Below are 14,902 nucleotides of genomic sequence, written 5' to 3' on the forward strand. Positions count from 1 at the left end.
ATCACAATAAACTGTGGAAAATTCTGAAAGAGATGGGAATATCAGACCACCTGCCCTGCCTCTTGAGAAATTTGTATGCAGGTCAGGAAGCAACAGTTAGAACTGGACATGGAACAACAGACTGGTTCCAAATAGGAAAAGGAGTATGTCAAGGCTGTATATTGTCACCCTGTTTATTTAACTTATACGCAGAGTACATCATGAAAAATGCTGGACTGGAAGAAACACAAGCTGGAATCAAGATTGCCGGGAGAAATATCAATAACTCAGATATGCAGATGACACCACTCTTATGGCAGAAAGTGAAGAGGAACTAAAAGACCTCTTAATGAAAGTGAAAGTGGAGAGTGAAAAAGTTGGCTTAAAGCTCAACATTCAGAAAACGAAGATCATGGCATCCAGTCCCATCACTTCATGGGAAATAGATGGGGAAACAGTGGAAACAGTGTCAGACTTTATTTTTCTGGGCTCCAAAATCACTACAGATGGTGACTGCAGCCATGAAATTAAAAGACGCTTACTCCTTGGAAGGAAAGTTATGACCAACCTAGATAGCATATTCAAAAGCAGAGACATTACTTTGCCAACAAAGGTCCGGCTAGTCAAGGCTATGGTTTTTCCAGTGGTATGTATGGATGTGAGAGTTGGACTGTGAAGAAGGCTGAGTGCCGAAGAGTTGATGCTTTTGAACTGTGGTGTTGGAGAAGACTCTTGAGAGTCCCTTGGACTGCAAGTAGATCCAACCAGTCCATTTTGAAGGAGATCAGCCCTGGGATTTCTTTGGAAGGAATGATGCTAAAGCTGAAACTCCAGTACTTTGGCCACCTCATGCGAAGAGTTGACTCATTGGAAAAGACTCTGATGCTGGGAGGGATTGGGGGCAGGAGGAGAAGGGGATGACAGAGGATGAGATGGCTGGATGGCATCACTGACTCGATGGACGTGAGTCTGAGTGAACTCCGGGAGTTGGTGATGGACAGGGAGGCCTGGCGTGCTGCGATTCATAGGCTCGCAAAGAGTCAGACACGACTGAGCGACTGATCTGATATGATCTGATTACTAAAAATGTTTTAAAATATCAATTTTACAGGAAGAAAGAGGAAGAATCAGGAATGGTTTATCTTTTTTTTTTTTTTAACAAGGAGTAATACAGACTTGCAGGAGTTGATATGGAGTTTAAACCTGAAAATATGAAAGCAGTTGATACAGAGAAAGAACTATGTCTTCATAAAGCTTTTCCTGACTTATCTGGCTTTAAAATCAGTTTGTCTACTCACCTTCATCCTCTGTAGCATCTGTAATAGGGATGACTGCTTAGTATCCTTTCTCTGTCCTGCTCCTCCCTGGCAAATTTGATATAGTCTCCACGAGATGCTTCTATTCCCTCTCAATCCAACCATATTTCTGCCTCCACCTCGCCATGGAAATTGTCCTCCCAGTGATTCCAGTGACCCCCTAATTGCCAAAGCTTCCAAATACTTTTTACTCTTCATCCAGCTGGAACCCATTACCTAGCACAGGGCTTGGTACAGAATGGAACTCAGTAAATCTTTGCTGTTGAATGAGTTAATTTTTCTGTTGAATGAGTCTTTGACACAGGAGACAACCCCTGCCCTTTATAACCCCTCCCCTGTCTTCCCTTGGTTCACAGGCCCAGGTTCTCTCCTACCCTCTCTTCGGCCTTTTCGTGTACTCCTTTTCTTTTTGCTGCTTCCATATGATCCCACCTACAGAACTTCCCAAACTTGTTCTGTGTAGTATTTCTGGACAGTAACTCATCTAGTCTGTTACCTTTCATTACTAAATATGGTCATTATATTTTTGGAAAGTAGAAAAAAATTCTTGAAACAAGATACAAAACTTTACATAGTTTTACAAGCTACAGTGAACTATATTAACATTTTGGTGCATTTCCTTCCAGTCTTTCTTCTGTATACATTTTTTGTTGTTGTTGTTGAGAGTTATTAACTATATAGTACATGAGATATTGTCTCTTGTTTCTTTCTTTTATTATTACTTATTTCCATTTATAAAATCTTTAATGAGTGAATTTTGTTAGCTGCATAACATTGTTTCAAGTACTATATTTAATTCCCTATTGGGGGGATACAAATTGACTTCAGTGTTTCCTTCACTAGACTTTGAAGGACTGTGCCTTATTCATTTTTGTGTCCCCAATGTGGGCTTCCCTGGTGGCTCACTGGTAAAGAATCTGCCTGGCAATGCAGGAGATGTGGGTTCGATCCCAGGATCAGGAAGATCCCCTGGAGAAGGAAATGGCAACCCATTCCAGTATTCTTGGACTCCCTGATGGCACAGTTGGTAAAGAATCCACCTGCAATGCGGGAGACCAGAGTTTGATCTCTGGGTTGGGAAGATCCCCTGGAAAAGGAAAAGGCTGCCTACTCCAGTATTCTGGCCTGGAGAATTCCATGGACAAAGGAACCTGGTGGGCTACAGTCCTGCTGCTGCTGCTGCTAAGTCACTTCAGTTGTGTCTGACTCTGTGCGCCCCCATAGACGTCAGCCCACCAGGCTCTGCCGTCCCTGGGATTCTCCAGGAAAGAACACTGGAGTGGGTTGCCATTTCCTTCTCCAATGCATGAAAGTGAAAAGTGAAAGTGAACTCACTCAGTCGTGTCCAACTCTTAGCGAACCCATGGACTGCAGCCCACCAGGCTCCTCCGTCCATGGGATTTTCCAGGCAAGAATACTGGAGTAGGGTGCCATTACCTTCTCCGGGGCTATAGTCCATGGAGTTGCAAAAGAGTCAGACATGACTTAGCAACTAAACAACAACATCCACAAAGTACATTTTATATTGTGTTATCTAAACAAACTATAATTGTAAAGGCAGGAAATATCTTATATACCTAATGTATCTTCAGTGACTAATGATTCATTTTTACCCTTTTGCATAAAAATCTGTAACACTGTCCTTAACTACAGACACTATTGCTCAAGGAATCCTGGTTAAATGCAGTTGCTTGCCAGACCCACAACTTTGATGGAGGGTCTTTAATGAGCCAGAGAAGAACGAAGGGAGCATGTAAGACATTGTGTTTGATAGTTGCTAACTCAATGGTACCTGACTTTCTACTCAAACTAATGTCTATTATCTTTCTTCCATTTTAAAAGAAATATGTACTCATTGTGGAAAAACAGATAAGAAAAAAGAAGAAAGAAGACAGAAAATGGCCATAGTTTTGCTATCTCCAAAATCAGTTTAGTTCAGTTGCTCACTCGTGTCTGACTCTTTGTGACCCCATGGACTGCAGCACACCAGGCCTTCCTGTCCATCACCAACTCCCAGAGCTTACTCAAACTCATGTCCATTGAGTCAGTGATGCCATCCAGCCATCTCATCCTCTATTATCCCCTTTTTCTCCTGCCTTCTATCTTTCCCAGCATCAGGGTCTTTTCAAATGAGTCAGTTCTTCACATCAGGTAGCCAAAGTATTGCAGTTTCAGCTTCAGTATCAGTCCTTTCAATGAATATCCAGGAATACTGATTTCCTTTAAGACTGACTGGTTGGATCTCCTTGCAGTCCAAGAGACTCTCAAAGAGTCTTCTCTAATACCACAGTTCAAAAGCATCAATTTTTCAGCGTTCAGTTTTCTCCATAGTCCAACTCTCACATCCATACATGACTACTGGAAAAACCATAGCTTTGACTAGATGGACCTTTGTTGGCAAAGTAATGTCTCTGCTTTTTAATATGCTATCAAGTTGGTCATAACTTTTCTTCCAAGGAGCAAGCATCTTTTAATTCCGTGGCTGCAGTCACCATCTGCAGTGATTTTGGAGCCTCAAAAAATAAAGTCTGTCACTGTTTTCACTGTTTCCCCATCTATTCACTATGAAGTGATGGGACCAGATGCCATGATCTTAGTTTTCTGAATGCTGAGTTTTAAGCCAACTTTTTCACTCTCCTCTTTCGCTTTCATCAGGAGGCTATTTAGTTCTTCTTCATTTTTTGCCCTAAGTGTGGTGTCATCTGCATATCTGAGGTTATTGATATTTCTCCCATCAATCTTGATTTCAGCTAATTACTTAATATTTTGGCATATTTCTCTTCAATCTTTTTCTTTGAATATACTTTTGTTTATTCATTTTCATTTTTAGAGGCTTGTCATTACAATGTATATAGTATTTTTCATTTTATTTAAAATTGTAACATAAACAATACTTATGTGTAAAAATTCTAAAATATTTCATTTAATAAATGCATCATAATTTATTTCAGTATATTATTGCTCTTGGATATTAGAATATTTCCTTTTCTTTTTTTGGTTGTTTTGAATAACATTGTGATGGACATCTTTATATAAAGTTTTTTATCTGTAGTTAGAATTATATCCTTAAGAAAGGAAAATGAGTGATTATCTCATTTTCTCCTAAACAGGGTTTACGTTTATAAATTTTAAAGAAATACAATGTCAATTCATTCAGGAGACATATAAATATTTCATGTTTTAAATGAATATATAAATTCATATAAATGGGGTATAAATATATACCCCATTCCTACTTACTCCCCAAGCAATTTTTCAACAAATTTTTTGGCCGAATTCAGGGGTAGGTGTATTTGGGTATGTCTGCGTGTGGCTCATGTGTTTTCTTAGAGTAGCAAAGAATCAAACTGACTGAACTTTTAATATTCAATTTTTAAACTTTTCTGTGTGCATTTATGCCACCAAACCTAAAACCTCACTCCTGAGGAACACCCTAGGCTGGAGTCAGAAGAATGGGCTTTGTAGCTTTGGCTTTCTTCTCAATTAACTCAGGGAGTATGGGCCAGTTATAGGACCATTCTCAGCCTCATTTTTGTCAATTGTAAAATCAGTGAACTGAATTAAATAGCTTCTTGGTAGATCCTGTGTTTCTGAGGTAAAATAATAACCACTTACAAGGTTTGCTTGGATAAATCGCTGATGGACAATCATTATCCAGTAAAACTTGTGAGAGAGTCTAAAATTGAAGGAAGAATGTGTTAACATTTCGAAGACTATGTGATGACACATCTTAGTCAATATATAAATTGTGTCCTTTAAAAATGCAATTCCCTAATAATTTCCTTATTCCAAATTACTCCCCTAGTGAGAGTAATTGTAAGATTATCATACACACATACTTGCTTGACAAACACTCTTAAATATCCTAACTGTAATTCAATTGAATCAACAATAATAAAGTCAGACATGCTGAAACCAAGCTACATCTTTGAAGGTGTGTATCTTTGTCTTAGTTATATCCTCAGTCTAATGCTTTTATTTTTTCCTGGAAAAATGATATCTCCTTTAATTTAGAAGCCATCACAGCTAATTAACATAATAAGGTTTTAGAAGTCCCTTATAAATCTTAAGTCTAGGTAGTGTTTGGGGATTTTTTTTCAAATGAGTAATTATCAAATCAGGTTTGGAAATAAAGTTCTTGTTACTCTGTAGCCATGGAGCTTTATCACCACATTAATGAAATGGTGACCGCAAATGACATTTAGCTCCTAGCTCTTGACAGCAAAAAAATCCATCCAAGTGGAGAATCTGTTGGTGTCAGGAAATAGTTCATACTAACTTACCAGACTTAATAGTCCTGTATAACACCCCAAGTCTACAAAATGATATGCTCTAAATTGTGTTGTGTTTGTATATATACGTGCATTTGTGTTTTAATGAAATGGTAACATTAGTAATAATTTCCTAGAAAATTTTGGAGCCTGTCCAGTTATAAATACATTACACTTGAGATTGAAACAAGATAAATTCTTCTCTAGTTTTAAGCTTAAACACATATACCTCCGCAGGCTTAAGAAAAGTAGTCCGGCAGAACTGGCTGTAGTATGTCCAGTATTCACTGTCGTTTTTGTACTTAAATTGTATTTCCATGTAAGTTAAAAATCTTTCTGGGCACTTGGAGACACAGATCTGTGAAATAAATACAGTGGTAGGAATTGAATTGAATTGAACAAACCAAGGAATTATCTACAAGGTTAAACTTCTAAATTACCCATCACAATAAAAAAGCAAAGCACCAATTTCCATCTAAGAAACTTAAATCAATTTTCTAAACATATTGTAAAAAATTAAATTTCATGTACCGGCTATCAACCTCTACTCCTTGCCCTTGGATGCTAATATGCTATTAAAACAATAAGATACAATACAACGACAAAATATTTTTAACTTCTGATTTGATATAGTTGTAGATCTTTACACAGCTTTAAAAATAATAAATTCCATGTACCTTTCACCCAGTTTTGGCCAATGGTAATAATTTGCATAACCATAGCACAATATCACAACCAGGAAGCTGGTATTGTTAGAATCCACTAACCTTATTCAGTTTTTACCAGTTTTACAGGTGTTCATGTGTGTGTGTGTATGTGTGCAATTTTATCACTTGTAGATGTGACATCATCCACAGGACAGAGATGAACTTTTAATGAAATTTTTAATGATTTTCTGAATTAGTAGATAAGAGTTTAATCCAAGATTAATTTTGCCTGAGTAGTTTATACATTTTCAGGGTTAGAATCTTGCTTTCTTTCCTATGTATGAATAGAATGGTAATTAAAAATGCTCCAAACATTGATAACTTATGCCACTAAGAACTATCAAAACCAGTGAATTTTCAGAACATAATTGGGGGGTTTATTACCATAAGAAACTAACAAAATTAGGGATATTTGTGGTAATCAATCATTATTATTGTCTTTTAGCAACACCAGTAAAACGTGGGCAGAGACGTCACTGATGGAATTATCTTTAATGAACTTTAGGGGCCTATTAATACCAAATCAGATCACTGTGCTAGTCCACAGAGCTACTGTGGAGTGACTGCAATCCAATTAGTAACTCCACAGAGAGAAAACACAATCAGGGAGGAGGCACTCTGTTTGTTTTGCTTTTGTATGTAATAAAAAACCAACGATCACATGATGTCATGAGAGTTGCAGTCAATTCTTGAACATTCTCTCCTCTACCTCCAGTTCCTCCTTATGGAAGCCCTCTCAGCTATGACTTGCTCCATCTCCCTACCATATTGTGGTAACTATTCTCATTGGCCAGATTGTAGCTCAGCCCCCACTGGCAATTAGGTAAAAACACAGCTGCTAAGCTGATATCTCTTTCCTATCTTTTGGTCATGTTTCTGCTACATGAGGACATTTGGTATCGACCCCACAGCTAAGGTAGTAGGTGGATACCTAAATGGGTACCTCAAGTGTCATAGTTAATATTGTTTTGCAGCAGCAGCATTCTAACTTCTTTTAGAAGTTTCTAAAAGGTAAACAACCCATCTCCATGTTCACACCTCCAGATGTAATTTCTTAGTCTCTCCTACACACGTGCACACACACAAGTACATACACACATTCATGCACATCTAGAGGAAATAATGAAAGTCTCACAGGTATCTTTCTATGAAAACTGAAGAACTGTTGATGGACATTCACAGCATCCAACATGCTCACATTTTGGGGAAGAAGACTGAGGTCATTGTCAATACAAATGTTCAAAGTTTACTCTGATTGGAGTTAAACTTAAAAAAACCATTAACATGTTTGGAGCTAACTCACAGACATTTACACTTTGGCAATTTACTTATAAGACTCTGGAAGATAACTGAACTAGCCCATTGTTTGATACACTTAAATGGATTTATAAAGTAAAAACTGAATGTATTAATGCCTTCACTGGCTTTAAATGATGGTAGGAACTACTGAGCTGAGGCCATGATGATTTCTGAATTTATAAACACACACACATACAATGTATACTAGACACATAAAAGTATGGTGTATGCAACACGTGGACTTCCAAAGTAGCTCAGTGGTAAAGAATTTGCCTGCCAATGCAGGAGATGTCAGTTCAATCCTTGGGTCGATCAATCCCTGGAGGAGGAAGTGGCAACCGACTCCAGTATTCTTGCCTGAAAAATCCCATGGACAGAGGAACCCGCAGGCTACAGTCCATGGGGTTCTCAAAGAGTCAGACACAGCCGAGCAACTGAGCAAACATGCAACATATAAAAGAAAGTAATTTAAATGTTAAAAAATGTTTTATTAAAGAGACACCAAATTTCATTCCAAACATAAAGGAGCTGTTAAAAAACAATATAGCAACCGCTCTTTACTCTCTCTCTATCAGACGTGTTTGTTCACTATAAATACAATGCTGATTAGTAGCAATCAACATATAATTAGCCAAAAATGAAGGTCACATTGAGGTTGGATAGCCTAATTGATCAAGGTTTGTCCTTAAATGCTTATGACACATGTCTGGACCATGCTGCAGTTAACAGAAAACATAATGCATAAAATCAGTAGATGCATTATTACCTGGCAGACTGAGAGCAATTCTGTATTATTGGCAGCTGATATATATTCTGACTCAGTTCTGATTCTTTGTATAACCACAAAGGGGCACCTTGAATATAGTTCTTCATCATTATTTTTACATATTCTGTTCATATGCAATTAATACTCTAATATAAATTAGGATTTGGTGAGCGGAAGAGAAAGTTACACTGAAGATTAAAACAGTACAGTTCCAATGAAGAAAGGATCTAGTAACTGAAATGTTTAACAAAAAGCATAGTGTGGAAGGATTTTTTGTTTCATCATGAGAATGATGGATTTGTATAGTATAGTGGAAGATTTTCTAGACTGGGAATAGTAAAATATTAATTCTCTCATTCATTCATTTACTCTTTAATTCAACAAATATTTATCAGTCACCTACTCTGAGCCTGTTCTAGGCACTGGGGACACAGCAGTGAACAAAAGAGATAAAAATCCCTACCCTCAAGCAGTACATTCTAGTAGGAAGAGATGGGTAATAACAAATAAGTAAAATTGTTTGCTCTAAGTATTCTTGCCTGGAGAATCCCATCAACAGAGGAGCCTGGCAGGCTACAGTCCATGGGGGAGCAAAGACTCGGAGATGACTGAGCGACTAAGCACCCAAAATGATAGTAGCTGTTATAGAGAAAAATAAGGCTAGAAAGGCCAGATGATGAAAGGAACCAGGATGGGATTATAACTTTAAACAGGTAGTCAAAGGGAGGTGTCACTGAAAAGGTAATATTTGAGGAAGACTTGAAGACTAGTGATCAAACTGTAGTCCTCTGGAGAAAGAGGAGGCTAGGCAGGGAGAACAGCAAAGTCTAGGTGCTTTCTTGGATCCTTTGAAGACAATGGATGGTCACTATGACCTGAGTGCAGTGAGCAGAGGGAGAAACAGAGCAAATGTGGTCAGAGTCAGGCATGCAGTGAAGGACCTTGGAGGACATTGTTAGGACTTTGGCTTTTAATATGGGTAACTTGGGAAGCTATTGAGGGAAAGGGGCCTGAGCAAAGGAGGGATATAATGTGACTGACATTTAACAGGATCACACTGGCTGCTGGGTGGAGAAGAGACTAAGGGACTGGAGGCAGGGGCAAGAATAGAGGCAGAGAGACCAGTCAGGGGTCACTGAAACAATATACTGGCTCCTTGAAAAGAGGAGGAGATGGTTAAAAGTAATTTGGTCCTGGGTATATTTTGAATGGAGACCAGAGGAATTAGCTCACAGCTCAAATATGAGTACAAGAGATAAGAGGGATCAAGGGTGATTCCATGGTTTTAGAGTTGGCCTTAACTGAAAAAGAAAAGACTGTTGGCGGGCGTGGGGGGTGGGGAACAATTTTAGGGATAAAGTCAGAGGCTTTCAGGGATTGAGTTTGGACATGTTAAATTTGAGATGCCAACTAAATATCCATGTAGAGACATGACATAGGTGGTTGGATAAAAAGAACTGGAGTCCTGGGAATATACATATATAAACTAGGAAGGGCGGTATATAGATGGTAGTAAAACCAAAAGACTAGGTGTGATCACCAAAAGGGTACATATATATTTTGAAGAGGGCTAAGCCTGGTGGAGGAGGAAACCCCAGTGTTTACAAGGTGCTGGGAAGATGAGGAGAAACCATCAAAGAATACTGAGAGGGAGGATCCAGAGAATTAAGAGGAAAGAGAATGCTATGTCCTAGGAGCCAAGTGAAGAAAGTACTTTAAGGAAGAGGGATTGATTAAACAATACTGTTGGATCAAGTAAATATGGATAGAGAATTGACCATTGGCTTAAATATATGGAGATCAATGGTATCATTTGGAGAAAATGGAGTAAGAATAAAAGCCTGAATGCAAGTAAGAAGAGAAGATTCAGACACATTGGATATAAATTATTCTTCTGAGGAATTTTGCAAAAAAAAAAGAACCACAAAGACATGAAGCAGTAACTGTAAGGGGATATGGGATCAAGGAGAAAACTTTTTAATATGGAAGAAATAACAGCCTGTTTTTCTTCTGATGGGGATGATTTAGTAGAGAAGGAAAATGGTAATAAAAAAATAACGGAAGATTTCTGGAGCTGTATGCTGGAGTTTGTGAGTGAGGATAAGATCTAATGCACAAGCAGATGGGCTGGCCTTGGGCACACAGGCTGTTCCTCCAGAGAAGAGCAGGGAAGGCAGAGTAAATACATGAACACAGATAATGGCAGGAAGGTCAGTGTGGGAATCTGTAAAAGTTGTCTACTGAATGTTGATATTTTCACAGGGAAATAGAAAGCCAAGTCAAAGGCTGATAGAGACTGGGAAGGAGGGCTTGGAGGTTTGTGATGAGAGGAAAAGGTGTGAAATTGTTTTCTAGCAGAGTAGCTAGTGAATGGACAAAGGGTCTCTTGTGTGATTGAGGGACAGCATGGAGGGGACCCTGGAGGTTAGCAGCCCTCAATTTAATGGACTGTTGTGTGTGTTTTCTGCAAGAACACACTATTGCCTAGGTTGAGGCATGGAGTAGGCAGAAAGCTGCATTTAGTCATGAATGAGTTTTTGCCAGGAAAGTAAATGAGAGGGGGGGAAAAGAATTGAGGGTTTATATAAAGGTGTGATTCAAAAATTCTTTTCAAAATTTTATTGAAGTATAGTTGTTTTACAATGTTGTGTTACTTTCTGGTGTACAGTTCAGTTCAGTTGCTAAGTCGTGTCTGACTCTTTGTGACCCCATAAACCGCAGCATACCAGGCCTCCCTGTCCATCACCAACTCCCGGAGTCCACTCAAACTCATGTCCACTGAGTCAGTGATGCCATCCAACCATCTCATGCTCTGTCATCCCCTTCTCCTCCCACCTTCAATCTTTCCCAGCATTAGGGTCTTTTCAAATGAGTCAGTTCTTCGCATCAGGTGGCCAAACTACTGGAGTTTCAGCTTCAGCATCAGTCTTTCCAATGAATATTCATGATTGATTTCATTTATGATTGACTGGTTGGATCTCCTTGCAGTCCAAGGGACTCTCAAAGAGTCTTCTCCAACACCCCAGTTCAAAAGCATCAATTCTTCGGCACTCACCTTTCTATATAGTCCAACTCTCACATCCATACATGACTATTGGAAAATCATAGCTTTGACTAAATGGACCCTGGTTGGCAAAATAATGTCTCTGATTTTTAATATGCTAGACAAGGTTGATCATAACTTTTCTTCAAAGGAGCAAGATCTTTTAATTTCATGTCTGCAGTCACCATCTGCACTGATTTTGGAGTCCAAAAACATAAAGAATGTCACTGTTTCCACTGTTTCCCCATCTATTTGCCATGAAGTGATGGGACCAGATGCCATGATCTTAGGTTTTTGAATGTTGTTTTAAGCCAACTTTTTCACTCTCCTCTTTCACTTTCATCAAGAGTCTCTTTAATTCTTCGCTTTCTGCCATAAGGGTGATATCATCTGCATATCTAAGGTTATTGATATTTCTCCCAGAAATCAACCTTGTGCTTCATCCAGTCCAGCTTGTGCTTCATCCAATCCAGCGTTTCTCATGATGTACTCTGCATATAAGTTATATAAGCAGGGTGACAATGTACAGCCTTGACATACTCCTTCCCCAATTTGGAACCAGTCTGCTGTTCCATGTCTGGTTCTAACTATTGCTTCTTGACTTGCATACAGATTTCTGAGGAGGCAGGTCAGGTGGTCTGGTATTCAAACCTGTTGATCTCTGGTTCCTCTGCCTTTTCTAAATCTAGCTTGAACATCTGGAAGTTCATGGTTCAAGTACTGTTGAAGCTTGGCCTGGAGAATTTTAAGCATTACTTTGCTAGCATGTGAGATGAGTACAATTGTGTGATAGTTTGAGCATTCTTTGGCATTGCCTTTCTTTGGGATTAAAATGAAAACTGACCTTTTCAAGTCTTGTGGCCACTGCTGAGTTTTCCAAATTTGCTGGCAAACTGAGTGCAGCACTTTTACAGCATCATCTTTTAGGATTTGAAATAGCTCAACTGGAATTCTGTTACCTCCACTAACTTTGTTTATAGTGATGCTTCCTAAGGCCCACGTGACTTCACATTCCAGGATGTCTGGCTCTACGTGAGTGATCACATCATCATGATTATCTGGGTCGTGAAGATCTTTTTTGTACAGTTCTTCCATGTATTCTTGCCACCTCTTCTTAATATCTTATGCTTCTGTTAGTTCCATACCATTTATGTCCTTTATTGAGCCCATCTTAGCATGAAATGTTCCCTTGGTATCTCTAATTTTCTTGAAGAGATAGCTAGTCTTTCCCATTCTATTGCTTTCCTCTATTTCTTTGCACTGATCACTGAGGAAGGCTTTCTTATCTCTCCTTGCTATTCTTTGGAATTCTGCATTCAAATGGGTATATCTTTCCTTTTTTCTCCTTTGCCTTTCGCTTCTCTTTTCATAGCTGTTTGCAAGGCCTCCTCAGACAACCATTTTGCCTTTCTGCATTTCTTTTTCATGGGGATGGTCTTGATCACTGCCTCCTGTACAATGTCATGAACCTTCGTCCATAGTTCTTCAGGCACTCTGTCTATCAGATCTGATGCCTTGAATCTATTTCTCACTTCCACTGTATAATCATAAGGGATTTGATTTAGGTCATACCTGAATGGTCTAGTGGTTTCCTCTACTTTCTTCAGTTTAAGTCTGAATTTGGCAATAAGGAGTTCATGATCTGAGCCACAGTCAGCTCCCGGTCTTGTTTTTGCTGACTGTATGGAGCTTCCCCAAATTTGGCAGCAAAGAATATAATCAATCTGATTTTGGTATTGACCATCTGGTGATGTCCATGTGTAGAGTCTTCTCTTGTGTTGTTGGAAGAGGGTGTTTGCTATGACCAGTGTATTCTCTTGGCAAAGCTCTATTAGCCTTTGCCCTGCTTCATTCTGTACTCCAAGGCCAAATTTGCCTGTTACCCCAGGTGTTTCTTGACTTCCTACTTTTGCATTCCAGTACCCTACAATGAAAAGGACATTTTTGTGTGTGTGTAAGTTCTAGAAGGTCTTGTAGATCCTCATAGAACCGTTGAACTTTAGCTTCTTCAGCATTACTGGTCAGGGCAGACTTGGATTACTGTGATATTGAATGGCTTGCCTTGGAAATGAATAGAGATCATTCTGTGGTTTTTGAGATTGCCTCCAAGTACTGCATTTTGGACTCTTTTGTTGACTATGATGGCTACTCCATTTCTTTAAGGGATTTTTGCCCACAGTAATAGATATAATGGTCATCTGAGTTAAATTCACCCATTCCAGTCCATTTTAGTTCACCGATTCCTAAAATGTTGGTGTTTACTCTTGACATCTCCTTTTTGACCCCTTCCAATTTGCCTTGATTCATGGACCTAACATTCCAGGTTTCTATGAAATGTTGCTCTTTACAACATCGGACTTTACTTCCATCACCAGTCACATTCACAACTTGGTATTGTTTTTACTTTGGCTGGTGTACAGCAAAGTGATGTTTTTTATATATATATATATATATATATACACACACACACATATATATACACATACATACACATTTTTCCATTGTACTTTATTAAAAGATATTAAATATAGTTCCCTGTACTAAACAGGAAATCTGTCTATATAGAACCCTGTTTATCTATTTTATATATAGTAGTATTTATCTGTTAGTACAAAACTCATAATTTATCTCTCTTCTCCCTTCCTCTTTGGTAACCATAAATTTGTTTTCTATGTCTGTGAGTTTGTTTCTGATTTGTAAATAAGTTCATTGGTATCATTTTTCAGATTCCTCATATAAGTGATAATCATACAGTATTTGTCTTTCTCTGACTTATTTCACTTAAGCAGTGGCCTCCAAGTTGCTGCAGATGGCATTATTTCATTCTTTTTATGGCTGAGTCATATTCCATTGTATATATGTACCACATCTTCTTTAACCATTCATCTGTTAATGGACATTTAGGTTGCTTCCATGTGTTGGCTATTGTAGATCATGCTGCTATGAACACCTAGGAGCATGTATCTTTTCAAATTAAGAGTTTTCTCTGGATTTATACTCAGGAGTGGAGTTGCTGAATCACATGGTAGTTCTGTCTTTAGTTTTTTAAGAAACCTCCATACTGGTTTCCATACCTGCTGCACCAATTTACATTGCCACAATAACGTATGAAGAAGTGAAGTCGCTCAGTCGTGTCCGACTCTGCGACCCCATGGACTGTAGCCTACCAGGCTCCCCTGTCCAAGGGATTTTCCAGGCAGTAGTACTGGAGTGGATTGCCATTTCCTTCTCCAGGGGATCTTCCCAACCCAGCGATCGAACCTGGATCTCTCGCATTGTAGACAGACTCTTTACCGTATGAGGGCTCTATAAAGGAGTGATTTTCAAGAGGGACCATGGAGTTTAAATAATATAAAGAAGGAGATGGAAAGATGATAGAACTGAGGGAAACTTTGAAGGGTATCAGGTCAGTGGTTTGTAGGTCCCAGTGAGGTAGAAGAATAACTGGAGTTGAAATATTAAAGGGACTGAAATGATTAGACAGTATGATGTTTGAAATTAAGGGTGGTAATTATTGGTAC

At 38.7% G+C, this 14,902-nt stretch overlaps 1 protein-coding gene across 13 annotated transcripts in view; it reads right to left on the minus strand.

Annotated features, from left to right (window-relative positions):
- SLC44A5 (solute carrier family 44 member 5) overlaps window positions 1-14,902 on the minus strand; it is a 425,241-nt gene that overhangs the window by 40,440 nt on the left and 369,899 nt on the right. For all 13 annotated transcript variants that reach the window (XM_086390620.1, XM_086390622.1, XM_086390625.1 and 10 more), the window contains 2 exons: window positions 5,796-5,924; window positions 4,911-4,971 (listed from right to left, as the gene is read on the minus strand). In XM_086390620.1, the coding sequence (XP_086246746.1) occupies window positions 4,911-4,971; window positions 5,796-5,924 (190 nt within the window). The remainder of the gene's footprint in view (window positions 1-4,910; window positions 4,972-5,795; window positions 5,925-14,902) is intronic.

This window comes from Bos grunniens, chromosome 3, assembly GCF_055505025.1.
Source record: "Bos grunniens cultivar Pamir isolate PY7600 chromosome 3, Bosgru_T2T1.0, whole genome shotgun sequence".
In the NCBI taxonomy this organism is placed as follows: Eukaryota; Metazoa; Chordata; class Mammalia; order Artiodactyla; family Bovidae; genus Bos; species Bos grunniens.